Source organism: Sparus aurata, chromosome 2 (assembly GCF_900880675.1).
Source record: "Sparus aurata chromosome 2, fSpaAur1.1, whole genome shotgun sequence".
NCBI classification, from domain to species: domain Eukaryota; kingdom Metazoa; phylum Chordata; class Actinopteri; order Spariformes; family Sparidae; genus Sparus; species Sparus aurata.
Window position 1 is genome coordinate 5,056,959 of NC_044188.1, and position 15,157 is coordinate 5,072,115.

At 44.8% G+C, this 15,157-nt stretch overlaps 1 protein-coding gene across 1 annotated transcript; it reads left to right on the top strand.

Annotated features, from left to right (window-relative positions):
• Positions 1–794: 794 nt before the first annotated feature.
• On the top strand, positions 795–6,933 carry LOC115574596 (uncharacterized). The gene is made up of 9 exons (XM_030406237.1): positions 795–1,249; positions 2,408–2,678; positions 2,773–2,837; positions 2,921–3,059; positions 5,043–5,161; positions 5,237–5,417; positions 5,594–5,677; positions 5,761–5,856; positions 5,935–6,933. The coding sequence occupies exons 1-9, from the start codon at positions 1,191–1,193 to the stop codon at positions 6,280–6,282; spliced, it is 1,362 nt and encodes a 453-aa protein (XP_030262097.1). The 5' UTR covers positions 795–1,190; the 3' UTR covers positions 6,283–6,933.
• Positions 6,934–15,157: the final 8,224 nt, after the last annotated feature.

The window sequence follows — 15,157 nt, forward strand, 5'->3', positions numbered from 1 at the left end:
GGTGAAAAAAAGCAGCAGGGGATATCATCACTCATGTCTCATCAGTCACCTGCCTGTACAATAACTTGCCCATGACACAAGTTACTGCACTGAATAAGACCTTTGTAAAAATGTTATTAATGTGCCCATAATTTATTTTGGTCTCTGACAATCGACTTGCAAAGTAAAACATTTGATCATGTGCGGCGACTCCTATTACTGGAGGTGATTTCTGTGTTCAGGAGTGAAATTCGTTCATATATGTGCATTGTGTTTCCCGTTCACTTCATTATAAACGAGATGAACTCAGGAGCGAGTGGCGCCCAGACAATTTCCCGGAGGTTAATTGGAGCACGATTTGTTCCGGATGTTTGTCTCGCATGGCCTCAGAAACCAGGAACAAGTTCTACTGCATTTCTTAAAAAAAACGATCACAATGAAAACGGTGTAAGAATCTATTAATGATTCAAAATAGGCGGGCTTCCATTCGTTAACCTTTCAACATCAGCTTTATTGATTTGAAACACGACACCCCTTGAGCTGAATAATGCAAAAATGTGCAAATAATGTAACATACACACTTGCCCTCTGACCAGTCATTTATTCAGAATATGTACATATGTAGAGACAAAGGAATACATAAAAACTATATAGAATATTTTCAGAAAGCATACAACAATGTAGTTGCAGAAGGGGAATAGATAACATATGACAGCAGTGCTGTGTTGTGGACTTGTACGCCTCTTTCTGTTTGGGATGATGTTACTGAGAGTCCAACAGGTTGTTCACATGCTGTCATCTAATAATAGCTCAGTGTCGGTGTGTCGCTGTGAATCAGAGAGAGAAGACGTGACTGTTGGACGGCTTGCTGTTGTTTCCTGGGCGGAGCAGGGCTTGTCCTCCGCACAATTGCCATCAGTATGTTCAACACATTCCTGTAAGATGGAATGTGGGAAAAGGAAAAAGCCACTACCCACATAAAACCAATCCTCCAGTAAGACCAGTTCAACGAGCCTGTCGTGTTGCCGAGCTAATCACATATTGAACAGGTGTAAGCTGTTTTAAGTAATCGTTCTGCTGCAGTTTATGCCAACATGTCTGCGTCCGTGTTGCTCCAATGCCTTGTTTGACAGTTTCCTACCCCAAAGGTCGAGGGGCGCAGGACCAGGACAGAGAGGGGGCAGGGAGTGAGGGAGTGGGCTCGTCAATGGATGGAGGTGGTACAGGAGGACAGGGAGGGAGAACCTGTTGAGAGGCGACGACTACAGAGGTACGTAGACCTGAGTGTCATTCAGCAACGAGCCTCTGATTGGAATCAGTGTTTGAGAGACGGGCTCTGATTACCTGCTGCTGCAGGGAGGAGAGGTCCGGGTGAAATGATGGCCCCGGTACTTTTCTCTGCTCAGACTACGTTGACAGCAAATGTTTTTCTGCTCGATTATGCAGATGTCTGTCAACATGTCACACCTCTGGGTTCACAACTACTGCTTATGTGCTAAAAGTAGTGACTCTCAGTTGTACAGCTCACTGCTGCTTCAGGGATCACCCTCTTTGACTGAGCTGAACAGCACCAGCTGGTCCATAATCATGAATGCATGTTGAGAGAAAAATCATTTTTTAGAACCCTGAAACAGTATTTTGAATTTTGGTTTAAATTCCAATAATCACAAAGATGCAAGGTTGTTAAAATGTATAAAAGGTGTGATATGGGTAACTTGATGAAAATGTACTAGATTTCAATCTAATGTCAATTTGAGAGTCATAAAATGATCTGTCGAACTTTAATCATAATTAGCGGAAAGAAACTTAGGGACCATTTATCCCAAAAGAGGTCAGATATTATTTTTTGCAACAGAAAAGACGAGGAATGATAAAAAAAAAAAGTAATACAGTTGTGAATATTGAGACGTGTACTTTGCAGCAGCACGTGGAAAGACATCAGTTGTGTCTAATATATAATAAAAAGAACACAAACAACATCATAAGATTATACACCTGAACTCTGTATACTGTACAAGTCAACCGTTTTGTATGTTGTTGCAAAGAAGCAATAGAAGTAATGCGAAAAGAAGAGAGAAAGCATAAATACTGGATGCAAAAATGTGAACATAGTGTGGATGAATTATGCACATTAAACTGTATGAACTCGTGTTTATATATGAATATATTATATATATTTGAACCTAGAAAGGAAATTCCAGCTATCCAGCAGACAAACTATATAAAGTAAACTTAACCAGCTTCAGCATTAAAGTGATTGCACATTAACGCATCAATAATAACAATCCAATATTATCACATAGATTATTCTGTAAGATGTCGATCTGCACAATGAGTACTTTTACATTCGGTACTGCAGTATTTCTACACTGTTGCATCGCTTCCTTTACTTTACGTGTAAGATCCGAGTAGTTTCTCTCTGTCACAGTTCAAACCAAACAGCAGCTGCTGGTCAGCCACAGGAAACATCTTGGTCACGGACCCTGAGGACTCTGAGGACACCTCGACCCAGGCAAGGCTGGTACAGTTTAGCTGCGGTTGGTGTCGTGTGGTCGGTCTGCCAGGTGGAGGCGCCGCTGCACCCCTCTCTGTCACCGGTGGATGTGTGCTGGAGGCTCCTGTGGGTGTGTGTGCTGTGGATGGCTGTGGGAGTCTGCGTCCGTGCCCTGAAGTGCTGCCTGCGGCCAGGACAGAACCAGGTGAACGCAGCCCCATGAGCTGAATCTCTCTGTACTCTGCTCGGTGCTTTTTATCGTACATCATGTTTATTCAGCGACTTTGCTTCAATTCAAGGGGGAGACTCCGCTGAGGACGCAGGAGGAAGTCATAACTGAAAGCAGGAATAACCTTCATTCATGGTGAGACTTCCTTTGACTACAGTAAAATATTAGATATCATCTTACACAAAAATGTGCACACCCTCATCTCCTCGTTTTTCCAGGGCGCCTCCATCGAGGGGCCCGGGTCACGTCTTCCCTCTGGCCCTCGTCCTGGCCGACAGCCTGCTGCTGTGTGTGCTCCAGGAGCCCCTGCTGGACCCCAGCGTGCCCCACATAAAGACTCTCCTCTCCAGGCTGGAGGTAAGAGGGAGGAAACCACCTTAAAGAAGCAGCTCTGCCCTCCCTTTCTCTCTCTGTCTCTCTACCACACACAGCAGCCTGCAGCGATACCTGTCATCTCTTGTGTTTTCAGTCGCTCTCTGCATGTAGATCAGCGTAAAGTCTTTGTCGGTGATATTACAGAGATCAGACCTCGCACTCAGGCGTACACAGATATTCTAGCCTCCGGGCAACACACACACACACACACACACACACACACACACACACACACACACACACACACACACACACACACACTGAGTCACTGAGCTGCTGTCGTCTGCAGTCTGAATGAACAAGACTGTCAGAGGAAAGCAATCTGAATGTTTTGTCTCCACGTGTATTTCCTGTCCGCGCTTAATGTGTCAGGGTTTATTATTTATCGTTTTTTTTTTTTTTCCAATTATAACAAACATCACACGATAATAATAAACTGGCCTCGTCAGGTAGCAAATACAGTACACCATCACATGGCGGGGAACAGATAAACACATGGTAATAAAAACAGAGGTGGGTGTTGCAGATGTTGCAGTAGCTCACAACGTTCTCAGAGGTCTTGAAGATCTACACTCCATGAAGCTCCACGGGAAATGTTCAAAAACCCCAAGCTTTTCATTCTGCTAGCCTGTTGGTCATATTTTTTAATATTTTAAGCATTTATAAAGGATTACTAAGAGATATGATGCAGACAGTCCACAGTGCCCCGAGGTTGAATCCTGAAAAACTCGCCCACACTTTCTTTTTCTGACTTAATTCAAGCCGCACCTGTAGGTCAGAAAATCTGGTTTTGCTGCACTTCATGACAAAAATATCTCCAAGATTAATGTCTGAAACCAGCTGCAGCTCGCTGTGAGCTTAATGCTTAAATGTGCTGACGTGCTGGGCCAAGAACACGACCTTTCCTTCTGGCACCGGCCTCAGGCGAAACTCACCACGAAGCCTTACAGCATCAAAAGGCCACTCGCAACGCTTCAAACTGCTTTCTCTTGTTTAAATCAAATTCCTCCTTTTAATGATTGTTGTACAAGCTAATGTGTTATATAACCGTCCTGCGTTGGGGTTTATAGTTTCATTTTTTTAAGGTTCAATGATTAATCAGCATCGTTCTAATGTGTTTTGTCATTTGTATGAAAATGTATCCTCAGATGTTTGCATGTGTAGAGCAGATGTGTCAGCGGAGGACGGACATAAAAAGCAGCAAGCAGATTCCAGCACAAGTTTTTATATGGCAGCATTACGCACAAATTACAGAAGAATACTTCTGGCGGATGTATTTATGTACGTGGAGTGAGTGCTGCGGAGACACATGCTGCATACATTTTGCAGAGTTACTTCAAAGTATGGATGAATTTCTCTGATGCTCGAACAGAAGTTAAAACTCAGAAAAACACTCACAATTTAATCAATATGGTTTAATGTGTATATTAGACTACATCCAAGACATTTGTAACTTGTGATGCTCGTTTCCCATAAAGCAACATTTGACTGGGAAGATTTCAGTGAAAATGATGTCAGTATATAATATTAGATGTGTAAAGTAATAAGATAGATATCATAAGTTTAACTGACTAGTCGTGCACATCCCTCGTGTAAGAACTGGCCACTTGTCTAATTCAGACAAATGGGGTGCAGAATATCGCCAGATGAACCGCTAACTGTAGCTGCCGTTAGCTTTTAAGCTCAGTTAACTGTGCAGCTAGCTGTTGTATTAGCTGACTGGGAGCTCGGAGCACCGGGGGAGCGTTGGTGATGTTTACAACTTGGCATGCTAACTTGAATAGAAACCTATGCAAGAGAAAACATTGGCAACTTTGACATACTATCAAACATTTTTATTTTTTCACAGTCGGTTGATTATTTTAGTTCATTTTGAATGTTTTAAACTAAAATTCTTACAGATTGCACCTTTAATATCTACTAAAAAAACCCACAACTCTCTCTGTCCACTCCTTTTCACTGCAGTCAGTGTCTCGCTCACTCGAGAAGGCCGACGTCAGGTCAGAAGCGACACCAGAGGAGGCGGACCAGCACTCGATACTGACGGACAAAGTGAAGCTCATCTGCAACTACCTGCAGCAAAGGTGAGGCTCGGCATCCAGCGTACGTGTCGTCTGGCTTCTTCGGACGGATTAACTTCACACACTCCTCTCTGATAGGATGAGGTCGCTGGGTAGACTCGTCCAGGTGCAGGGGGATTTTGAAGCCAGCGTGAAGGACATGCTGGAGGGCCTCGGTGGCCTCTGGGCTCAGCTGGAGGAGCTGCACACCAGAGTCACGCTCACCAAAGAGGGCAGCCGGGGCCTCAGGGACCTGGCCTCGGCCCAGGCAGATGCAGAGGTGAGCAGGTGTGGAGGGTCTGTCTGCAGCGCGGTGGGACAGGTTTTATCGAGTCAGAGTTAGTTTGGTCTACAGCAACAACAGATGTCTTCTTCGTTTTAAGTTTCTCTGAAAATCTTGGTGATGACATTAACACTTGAGTGTTGTTTTAAACTCTCTTCTGTTGTTGGTTAAAGGCTTTGCTCACAGTCTTGGGTGACTACAAGAACAGACTTCAGTGCTGCCAGGCTTATCTGAAGGACAGCACACAACTTCTGCAGGTAAAGTTCTCCTCATGCTATTAAAAAAATCGACTTCTGATACTTTCAGCTGTCCTCACTCAGAAATCTGCCTTGTTCCACAGGAGTTAACCTGGAGTCACACTCACGTAAGCAACAGCGTGAGCAGCGGCGCTGAGTCAGTCTGGCCTGAGCTGTTGCTCCAGTCCAACATTGAGCAGGTACGCTAAACAAACAGCCGCACGATGTTTATAGGTTTAGAAACACACCGGGACTAAAATCTCCGCTCTCTTTCACAGTTTGACAAGGTGCAGGAGAGTTTCCTCTCCGTGGAACAACAGACCACTACGTTCCAGGCCCACCTGCGGGGACTTGGAAAGGGGGATCGGGAAGGACACGCGGGGCCCCTCGCTCAAGCCAACGGGGCCGATTCACGCTCGGTCTCTCCACAGACTTCCCTACAGCTCGACAGCAGACGCACAAGCGATGCGTCACTGGAGATCTCGACCTCTGCGTCCGTCTCCGTCTCCTCAGCAGATGCAGACGTGGAAGCCGAAACAGAGACGCCTCTCTCGCTCTGTGAGAGGTCGGCTCTAAGCTTCTCCTCCACCATCGGACGTCTGCGAAAATCTGGAAGGAGGAAGTGACTTTTATTGAACTGTGCAGATTTTCTACACATGGAGCTATTAATTAACAAGAGAGGATAATTTCAAATGTTGATCATTTGCTGGTTGGCCTTAAAAAAAGATATTATTTATTGCTTTCCGTGCTTTGATTTGTCATTTCAAAGGAAGCGTGAGGAAGAGCGGCTTTTTTTTATTTCAAACACAAGGGGGCACACTTTCACCGGCTATTACCAGCAAAGAACAGACGCTTCACAGCAAACTGTTCAACATACTGTGTCATTCTGTCAGAGCCTTTATAAACCGTACAGTCATCTCAGATCTGTGGCTGTGCTGACGGACCGTGGCCCTGACCTTTTCCTTTCAATCAACTTTATAGGAGGAGAGTTCTGGACAGAGTTCTCAAACATGTGGCCCATAAATGTGTCTCTTCAAGATCAGAACAGTCGGCCACAGCTTGACTTGTGTGCGATGAATGAGATTCAGGCGCATATTTCAGGCTTTTTTGTGTTTTAGTGTAACTTGATATCATTTAGTGATTAATTTAATCCCATCCTGTTTGTACTTTCAAGAGAAAAATGATGCATTTTTTCAAATTCGTGCTACTTTGAAACCGTTTCCAGCGTCTGTTTTCTGTTGAACAAATGTTAAAGTAAAGAAATGTTTTCACATCAATCTCTGATTTTAAGAAGTATGTTCCAGTGTGCAGCAGGTTGCAGGTTACCAAACCTCAGACCTTTTTTTTTTTTTCTTTTCCAAAAATACTTTTCATTCTGTCTCCCTCTATCAGACTGAGTGGCCGCGATGACTTGAGCCCTTCAAAGCAGGGATTTTACTTTGAGGGCAGAAGGGGGGGAGTGGAAGGTAGAAGGGGGCAGAGGAGGTCAACGCCGGAAGCGTTTCTGTTATTACTAAAAACTGAGCGGCCCTCTAGACCTTTCTGAAAGACATGAATGTCTTTGATCCAAATTCAATTACCCTACAGCTCCGGCGCTGATGGCGCACAAGTCGACGTGGTTTTTTCCTCCACCAGATTCGTGACTTTTCTGGCCGAACAAACAGGATTTTCTGATGAATTCATCCTGACGTTGATTGTGGGAGTCTGTACAGTAACGCGCGGCGTGGATGTCGTTCGACCGCGGGCTTGTCCGCCATCTGCCGGGTCCTGCATCTGTCCGGTTCCCTCACACTGGGTCAGTGATTCGGAGAGGTGGGGCCGACCCCTGGGGGGGATCCGGGATGAAAGGAATGTGAGCTGAACGCCGCAGGAGCCGAGCTGTCACAACACCAAAGACACAAACACACCGTGTCAGGACGGACAGAGGGATGTAAATACCGAAGGGAGGGGAGGGGAGGAGGGAGAGGTGTTGTGTGTTTGGTTATTTGAAGTTGGCGACAAGAGCTTTGAATAAGAAAATGTTGTGACACGCCGCATGAATATGCAACATCTTTCCGTGAATCACTCCTGAATACACGGAACATAACGGGTCTTGGATGCTTGCTTACAATAACAATGACCACATTTGCTTTGAGGTCCGGCAGTCAAAAGACAACAACAGAAGGTTTTGAATTGATTTATTAAGCGCTTAAATAATGACTGGAGGCGGGAGGAGTGCATTCGATTAGAAGTGAATAGAAAACAGTGCTCTGAATACCAGCGGTGGAGAGTTTTTGAACGTCACTTGAGTATTTAAATTTGGATGCTAATATTGTACTTTTTACTGCAGTTTGTAGTAAATATTTAAGTACAGTATATGTTTCAGACTAGTTTGAGTAGAAATACCTAAACAGGTAGTATTTTAAGTGTAGTAGACAACCAGAAACGCAGACTTATTAACCGCATTTGCTGTCGTTTCTTTCAGATAACCTTCCAGTCTTGTCCTGACGAATTCACGCCTCCTATAGCTGGCGTGTGATGTCATATCCAGCCGAGGGACAGCGTCAGGGAGAGCGGAGGGTACCAGCTTATCTGCTCGCTGAGAATGTAAGAGTGAGCTAATGAAATTACCACAGGCTTTGTTTAGTTACACTAAAAAGTTGATGACCAGCTTCCTCGCGGGCCACTCCGGTCCTGGAGGAGAGGCGATTTCAAAGCTTGCTCAAGTGTGTGTTGTTTCAGAAAATATGGTTCACGGCAGAGGTCAATCCCTCGCTTTATCCTGACATTTACTCAGGATCGGGTTTCTCTGGCGTACACAGAGCGCACATTTGTGCTGATCCCCCCTCTGATGGCACTGTGAGACACCCTGCAGTCGTGTGGATGTCTGCTATCTGATATAAACAAACTCCAGACTTGTCACCAAACTTCCACAAGTGCAAAGTTAAATAAACCGTCTCAATGAGAAAAAAAAAGTTACAGACAAAAACACACAATGTCAGCGCAAGTTTTAATTCCGACAAAATGGTGAGCAGGAAGTATCGAAAGGAGGAAAGATTCACAGTACCGCCGAATAAAGGCCAGAGCAGCTAAGCAAGCTTTAACTATGATGATTGATCTTTTACACAGGGGTGTGTGTGTGTGTGTGTGTGTGTGTGTGTGTGGACGGTGGGGGTCCTGTTAACCTTTTAACTTAATGGCACTGACATTTCCCTGGTTGAGAAATGGCAACAGCCCCATCAAAGAAGCTGTGCGTCTTCATCAAGGATGTGAGGAGAGTGACAATGAAATTCCTGTCATCACGCGGCAGATAAGGTGTATGAGGAGATGTAGAGGATCCACTGGCAGAAATACAGTCTATATATATACGCACATATATATATATCTTTATTAGTTTATTATAATCTCCTGAAATGTAGGATTCATGTGTTTTCATTCACTTGGAATGAGCTATTCTGTGTTGTCATGTTTCTACAGTAGCCCAGAATGGACAAAACAAACACTGACTCCAGAGAGGGTGAATTTTTAACTTTTTTCTTTTTGTTGTTGCCGGACTTTATTGGTTGGTTTGATTTGTAATACACAACCTTACTTCTATATGCCATTAAAATCCTACATACTGGACCTTTAATGGTAAATGGAAACAATCCTGGGATCAAATTATTAATTAATGAATTAATTTCAAACCTTTTTTTTTTATTATTTACACATTTTGAAATATATGGAAAAATACTGATATGCATATTTTAGTCTAAATACATGAAACAAGTTGTTTTGTATTGGAAACTGGCCTGGAATACTGACAGTATACCTGACTGACAGTTGTTGGTTTTTAGGGACTGAATTCTGCATAAAAATGACTTAAAATTGAGATTTTTTTGTGAAGTTTTTGCAAAAGTCTTTGGTTGCTCACGCCCTATTAAATATACAATCAATAGGCTACATTTAAATTCTTATGGAGAATAAACTCAGAATACAGAAACTTAACATTTCCCCAACATATGCACAAGTTTACCAGATACTCTCCTGCACCTTTGTCATGTTTGTGCCAAAGCCGAACAAACATTTCTGCTGGCAAGTGTCATTTTAGACCAAATATATGCACAAAACCACTGAACAGCTGAAGGGTTAACGTGTTTTTCTCTTTATTTTGATTAAAGTCGACAACTTTATTTAAGAATTATTCTGTCCATAAAGCAAAAAGCTCTCCTGGTGAATCACAGACCGCATGCATGGCTCCGATTTACGGCCTGGACACAGATAACGGAGGGGCCATGCCACTTTTAACCAGAGGCTGTTGGAAAGGCGACGGACAGCTGCACGTTTAGACGAAACTTCAAAAACACCGGCCACAGATGTGCGCAATTAGCAACATGGTAGACATTTGGGGGAGCAAAGGTCCATAAACTCGCAACTTATTATGGTTGATCTAACATGGCTGGAGGGGGGACTGAACTCAACAGCATTAATGGATTCCACCATCCAGAATTTAATGTCAGCGAATCCTCAGATCGGCCTCAAACCTTTAATTCTACGTCTCGTATTCTGATATTAAATCATGTGTGTGTTTACAGTACGGCGTGTTGGCGAATGTAAGCGAGGGGGCGAGACAAACGGGCTCAACGTGTTTCCAATCACTTAGAAACACTAAGCTTCCTGTTTGTGTAAATATTTTCTTATTTTGTTTTCCCTGGGAGCGGGGGTAGAATAATCACGCCTGACCTCTCTGCCCTCCTGTTTCCGACGCGTCACGTGGACGCGGCTCACCTTCCGCGTCGACGCTGCCGGGGACCAGGAGCAAGGAAGCCCGTCCTGACCCGTCGCTGTGCTGGTGGGAGAGGTTATCCAGGAATGGATGGATTCTCTAAAAGGTCATGAGCAACAGCCACTGATGCCAATGGGTAACAGCTGTTGCTCCAGTTTAAACGCAGCACAGTCAAAGTTTAGACTCCATGCGAAGACACAAATACCTTCCACGTTGTTTCATTTATCATTTAAAATGCCAATATCTCTGGAGCAACATCTGGGATTAATGATTAATAAGGTATCGTTGCAGAATACACTTGAAAAATGTTATACACTGGATTTTTAAAAAGAACAAAACTTTTCACAAAGTGTTTGCGAAATAAAACCTCACAGGCATGTTGGATTCTTTCAGAGTTAGTTGGCTGCAACTTTGAAATATTACATGATAAAGCTCCGAGCCAGGCTTTTTTTTAATTTACAAGCTTTTTGGAATGATACCCTTAAGATGTCTGCATCTGTTGCGTCACCTGTCTTTTTTTATCTTCCATTAATGTTTTATGTTTTTTACCAAAGTTCCCTCAGTGTTTCCCTGGAGGAGATGCTAATTTATTTGGAGGCATCTGTGACCAAGATGCCGTGGCTCTGAACTCTGGCTACATTTAATGTTTTTGATCACGATCGCTCTCTCAAGACACTTAAAGATAATACTGGTTTCAACAGGTTCGATCCAACTGCCTGGAAATTACAGTGCTGATTGGGGAAACTCTGAAAGAATCCCAGCTGCTGGTTGTGTCTTAACCCCGTCATTTCTGTGTTGTACGTGTTTTCGTGGTTGTCTTTTGCCTTGTTTCCATCGTCCTGTGTCTCTCCTCAGTCTGCTTTCCCGTCCACGCCGCTCTGCTCTCTTGTTTTACTCCACCCATTACCCTCACCTGTGTTTCTCCACCTGCACCTCATTCCCCTCGTTGGTTTAGTTCCTATTTAAGTTGTGTTTCTTGATCCTGCTGTTCAGTTACCTCGTTCCTGTGGTTCGTTTTCGCTTGTTATTGATGTTGGTTTGGTTTGTTTGGGCAAGATTTAGTGAGGTACTAACACTATATTTTGTCACAAGAAAACTTCACGTGGAAGTCGAGCTAATTTGCCATTTACTGGCCTTGTTGCTAATTAAGTTTCGGGTATTTGTTGTATTGTTTTGGGTGTTTCGTATTAGCTCACGATGAATAATATTCACTTTACTCAAACTTTGCTCGTTTGTTGTTCATATTGATGGATCAATAACTAGTTTAGTTATGCTTTAATAGAAAAAGGAGGTCTGGATTGAATAAAGCAACATGTCCCCATCACTTTTGTTTTCTCTCCTGAATGAGTTTTGTTAACGTAGATGTTTGGTTAAAGCGTGTCCTTTTCCTCTCCGACTTCGTTGCACAACAGGAATGACGAGCAAAACTACGAAATTCACATCCAATCTTGGTCTGTGCAGCAGGAAGACGACTCAACCTGCTTCTCAAACGACATTTTCTGGCCCTCCTCTCATCCTCCCCCGTCACCTCTCAAAGCTTCAGCTCGTCTCTTTCGGCCGTCTGTATGAGGCACCGATGTGTGAAGCAGCTCTCTGAGGAAAGGCTAAACAAACAGGCTGGCCCAGGGACAAAGAATCCGCCACTCAGAGACATGTGGCAGCAAAACCCTCTCAATCCACATCCCCAAACCCCCCCAACCCACCCACCCATCCACCCTACCCTTCAGCCACGACTCTGAAGCCCTCACACTCCTACTGGAGCCACACAAACCGTTCCATACCCTGAGCTTGGAGCCAAGAGAAGGAACGATGGAGGAGGAGGGGGGAGCAAATTCTGATTCCTATTCACCGAATGTCACCACCTCACAAAGGGGACCGCATGACACTGCCACTAAATCAGAGTTAATGGACTCCTTTTTCAGTCCTGCGAACATGACAGGGGGCGTGTGTGTGAGAGTAAGGGGGTGTGGGAGAAGGACGGGGGGCTGGTGAGGGTCCCTGTTTGCCCCCCATTCAAGGGGCACATGGGCCAATGAGCCTTGTGTGATATAGTGAGAGCAGACTGGCGAGGGAAGTGTGTGTTTCCAGGGGCATTAACAGCTCGGCTAATGTAAAAGCCTCGTGTCTCATTCAACAGTTGTTAGTCTCATAACTCAGAGGATATACTGGAAAAAAAAAAAAAGAATGATGAATGTTTATCGTATGGTTTGTTTCACCGTCCCGTCACGGCTCTTTCAACACAGCTGATTTGTGCGTAAGAGGCATAACAACATGACACAAATCAGGGCGACGCTACGCAAACCGCGTTGCCGTGCGGGCAATCCATCACACTCCGCGAAGTGAAAGTACGGGGCGCACCGTCCACGGGGCTTGTGGGGCAATTGTTTAATTTGCATGTGAACACTTACCCGACAATGAGGAGCCAGACTGGGGGACAGCAATTTCGGAGCCGTTTGTTATCTTCCCTACAGGGCAGAACCTAATGCGAGCAGCCCCTCCCATCCCTCGCACTTGAACAGCGCAGCTTGGAGGCCCGGGGTGGAGATGAGTGAAGATGGCATTCGTGTCACTTGGCAGGCATTCATAGCCGCCGCTCCCCCCCCCCCCGCCGCCTTCGACGGCGCAGGGGAGATGCTGAGAGACAGAGGCGGAGAGACACGGAGCCCCAGGTACCGACCTCATTAGCAGATAAAAGCAACCTTTCCCCGCGACCCCTGACCCCCGGAGGTTGCCATGGAGCCTTCCAGTCGAGGCGTAGATGGGTGCCTGCTGGGATTGCTCCCAGCAGGGTGGACGCGAATATGGGCTGCTGTGAGAAATTATTAAGACCCCCGCCTCCCCCTCCCTCCCCCCTCCTCGCTCATACACAAATCCATATTCGTCCACTTCATGCTCTTCTGAACTCACCTCTTGAGGCCGGAGCTCATGTGCTGCTCTCGCTTCCTGCTTTGTTTCTGTTCAGTCGTTTTAATACCGGTCAGAAAGTTAAGCTCATTACAACCCAGAGTTCACCTTTGATGTGCACTGAGGAAAAAGTGTGATAGTTTACATAAGAAGCAATTGAAAAGTGCCTCTTTTTGCTCAGCGGAGTGGCCATGTATGGTGTTTGTTTTCAGGCTTTACGTTGCATCGCTGAAGTGCAGAACTATGGTTAACATTTACATATAAAGTGTTTTGTTCTGTCCGTCTTCCTCAATTAACTCTTTTGTTTATGAATGAGCATTTCTGAATTAAGCTGCCTTTTCTGAAGTATCTGCTATTAAAGGAACAGCCGACCCAAAAATGAAAACTCAGTTATCCACTCACACTCACGCTGAGGGAAAGTTGAGTGAAATTATGTTTCCTCAAAAACAATTTTGGAACCTCATAGCCGAAATCTGTCACAGTATCATCCTAAACAACTGAAATACTTGTTTTAAAAGGTGAAAAACAAACATATAATGCTCCCAACAGCTCGTCTGATCTAATCCGAGTCTCTGCATACCCAGAATCCCAATTTGATATTTAAAAAAACACCTTTTAAGACCACTTTTGAGGCTGAAATCTTCTGAAATCTGTGAAGCTAAAAGCGTACACATCCTGTCTGAAGTTGGTTCACAAGCTATAGCCACATGTCCAAGGTTAATTACAAATTTAATCTCAGGGCTTCCACTGATTTGAAATACTCCAGATGAGCTGTATGTGTCTTTTCTTTTGGTTGTTTATGATGTTTTAAAACAAGCCTCCTGCTCCCCCGGCTGTTTGGGAGAACGTCCAGAAATGTTTGTGGACTACGAAACTTCATCCGACTTTCCATCAACATGGCGGTGAGCAGATACGGACTCAATTTTTATTTAAAAACAAATTAAAACAGTTTCTTCTTCTACGTTTTATGACTTTTACTTTATTGTTCAAACATTTTTTCACGGGGGATGTGTTCAAACTGTACATAAAGTCAAGGCGGTCTCACCATACTGTCCGTACGTTATGCTCCTGAAGGTAAAACCTATGGGAGAAAGTGTCAGTATATTCAATGTGTGTGTGCACTCGTGTGTGTGTGTGTGCATGTGAAGCTGCAGGAGAATGAGGGGGGGGGAGGGGGGGTTATATCTTGGTCATGCTGACTGAGTTTTATAAGCTGTGGCTAACCCCACTCCCCACAGCTGACTGAATATTAAATAAACAGAACCAAGTGGATGAATTCAGAGTGAGTGCTCAGGCTGGAGAGGCACTACTTCACCAGCGCGGGGCCTCCCCCATGGGGCCCCCACATCAGCCTGTCTTATTCTTGGCAGCTGCAGTGGAGAAAGGCAGCCTATGGGGTGGGCGAATGGTGGGATGGGGTGTGTTTTTGGAGTTGTGTACAAGGGGGGGGGAGTCACCTAAAGAGGAGGAGGGAGGCCGATGGAAGGAAAAAGTTGGAAGGAGTGAAGAAAGAGGGATGTGGGCGAAAGAAAACCGGGGGCTGGTGTTTGTTGCTGTGCAGCTGTGGGATGAAAATGACTCCCAGCAGCAGAAGAAAACTGAGCGTTTGTCGCTGGCTAATTCTTCTTGTGGGTTTGAGGAGAGCCGGTGGAATCTGTGAAAAGTACGGCAGCGTGTCAGTGTCGGCCGGTCCGTCCGACACGAGCAGACGTTCTGCCGGAGTCACCGCAGGCCTTCCTGCGTAATCCAGAATTACTTCTCATTTTGAATGTTATCTGAGGCGACGTCTGATATTTCTGGATGCGTCTGATTCCAGCATAAATAGACATCGCTGCGGAAAAGACAAAAACAGA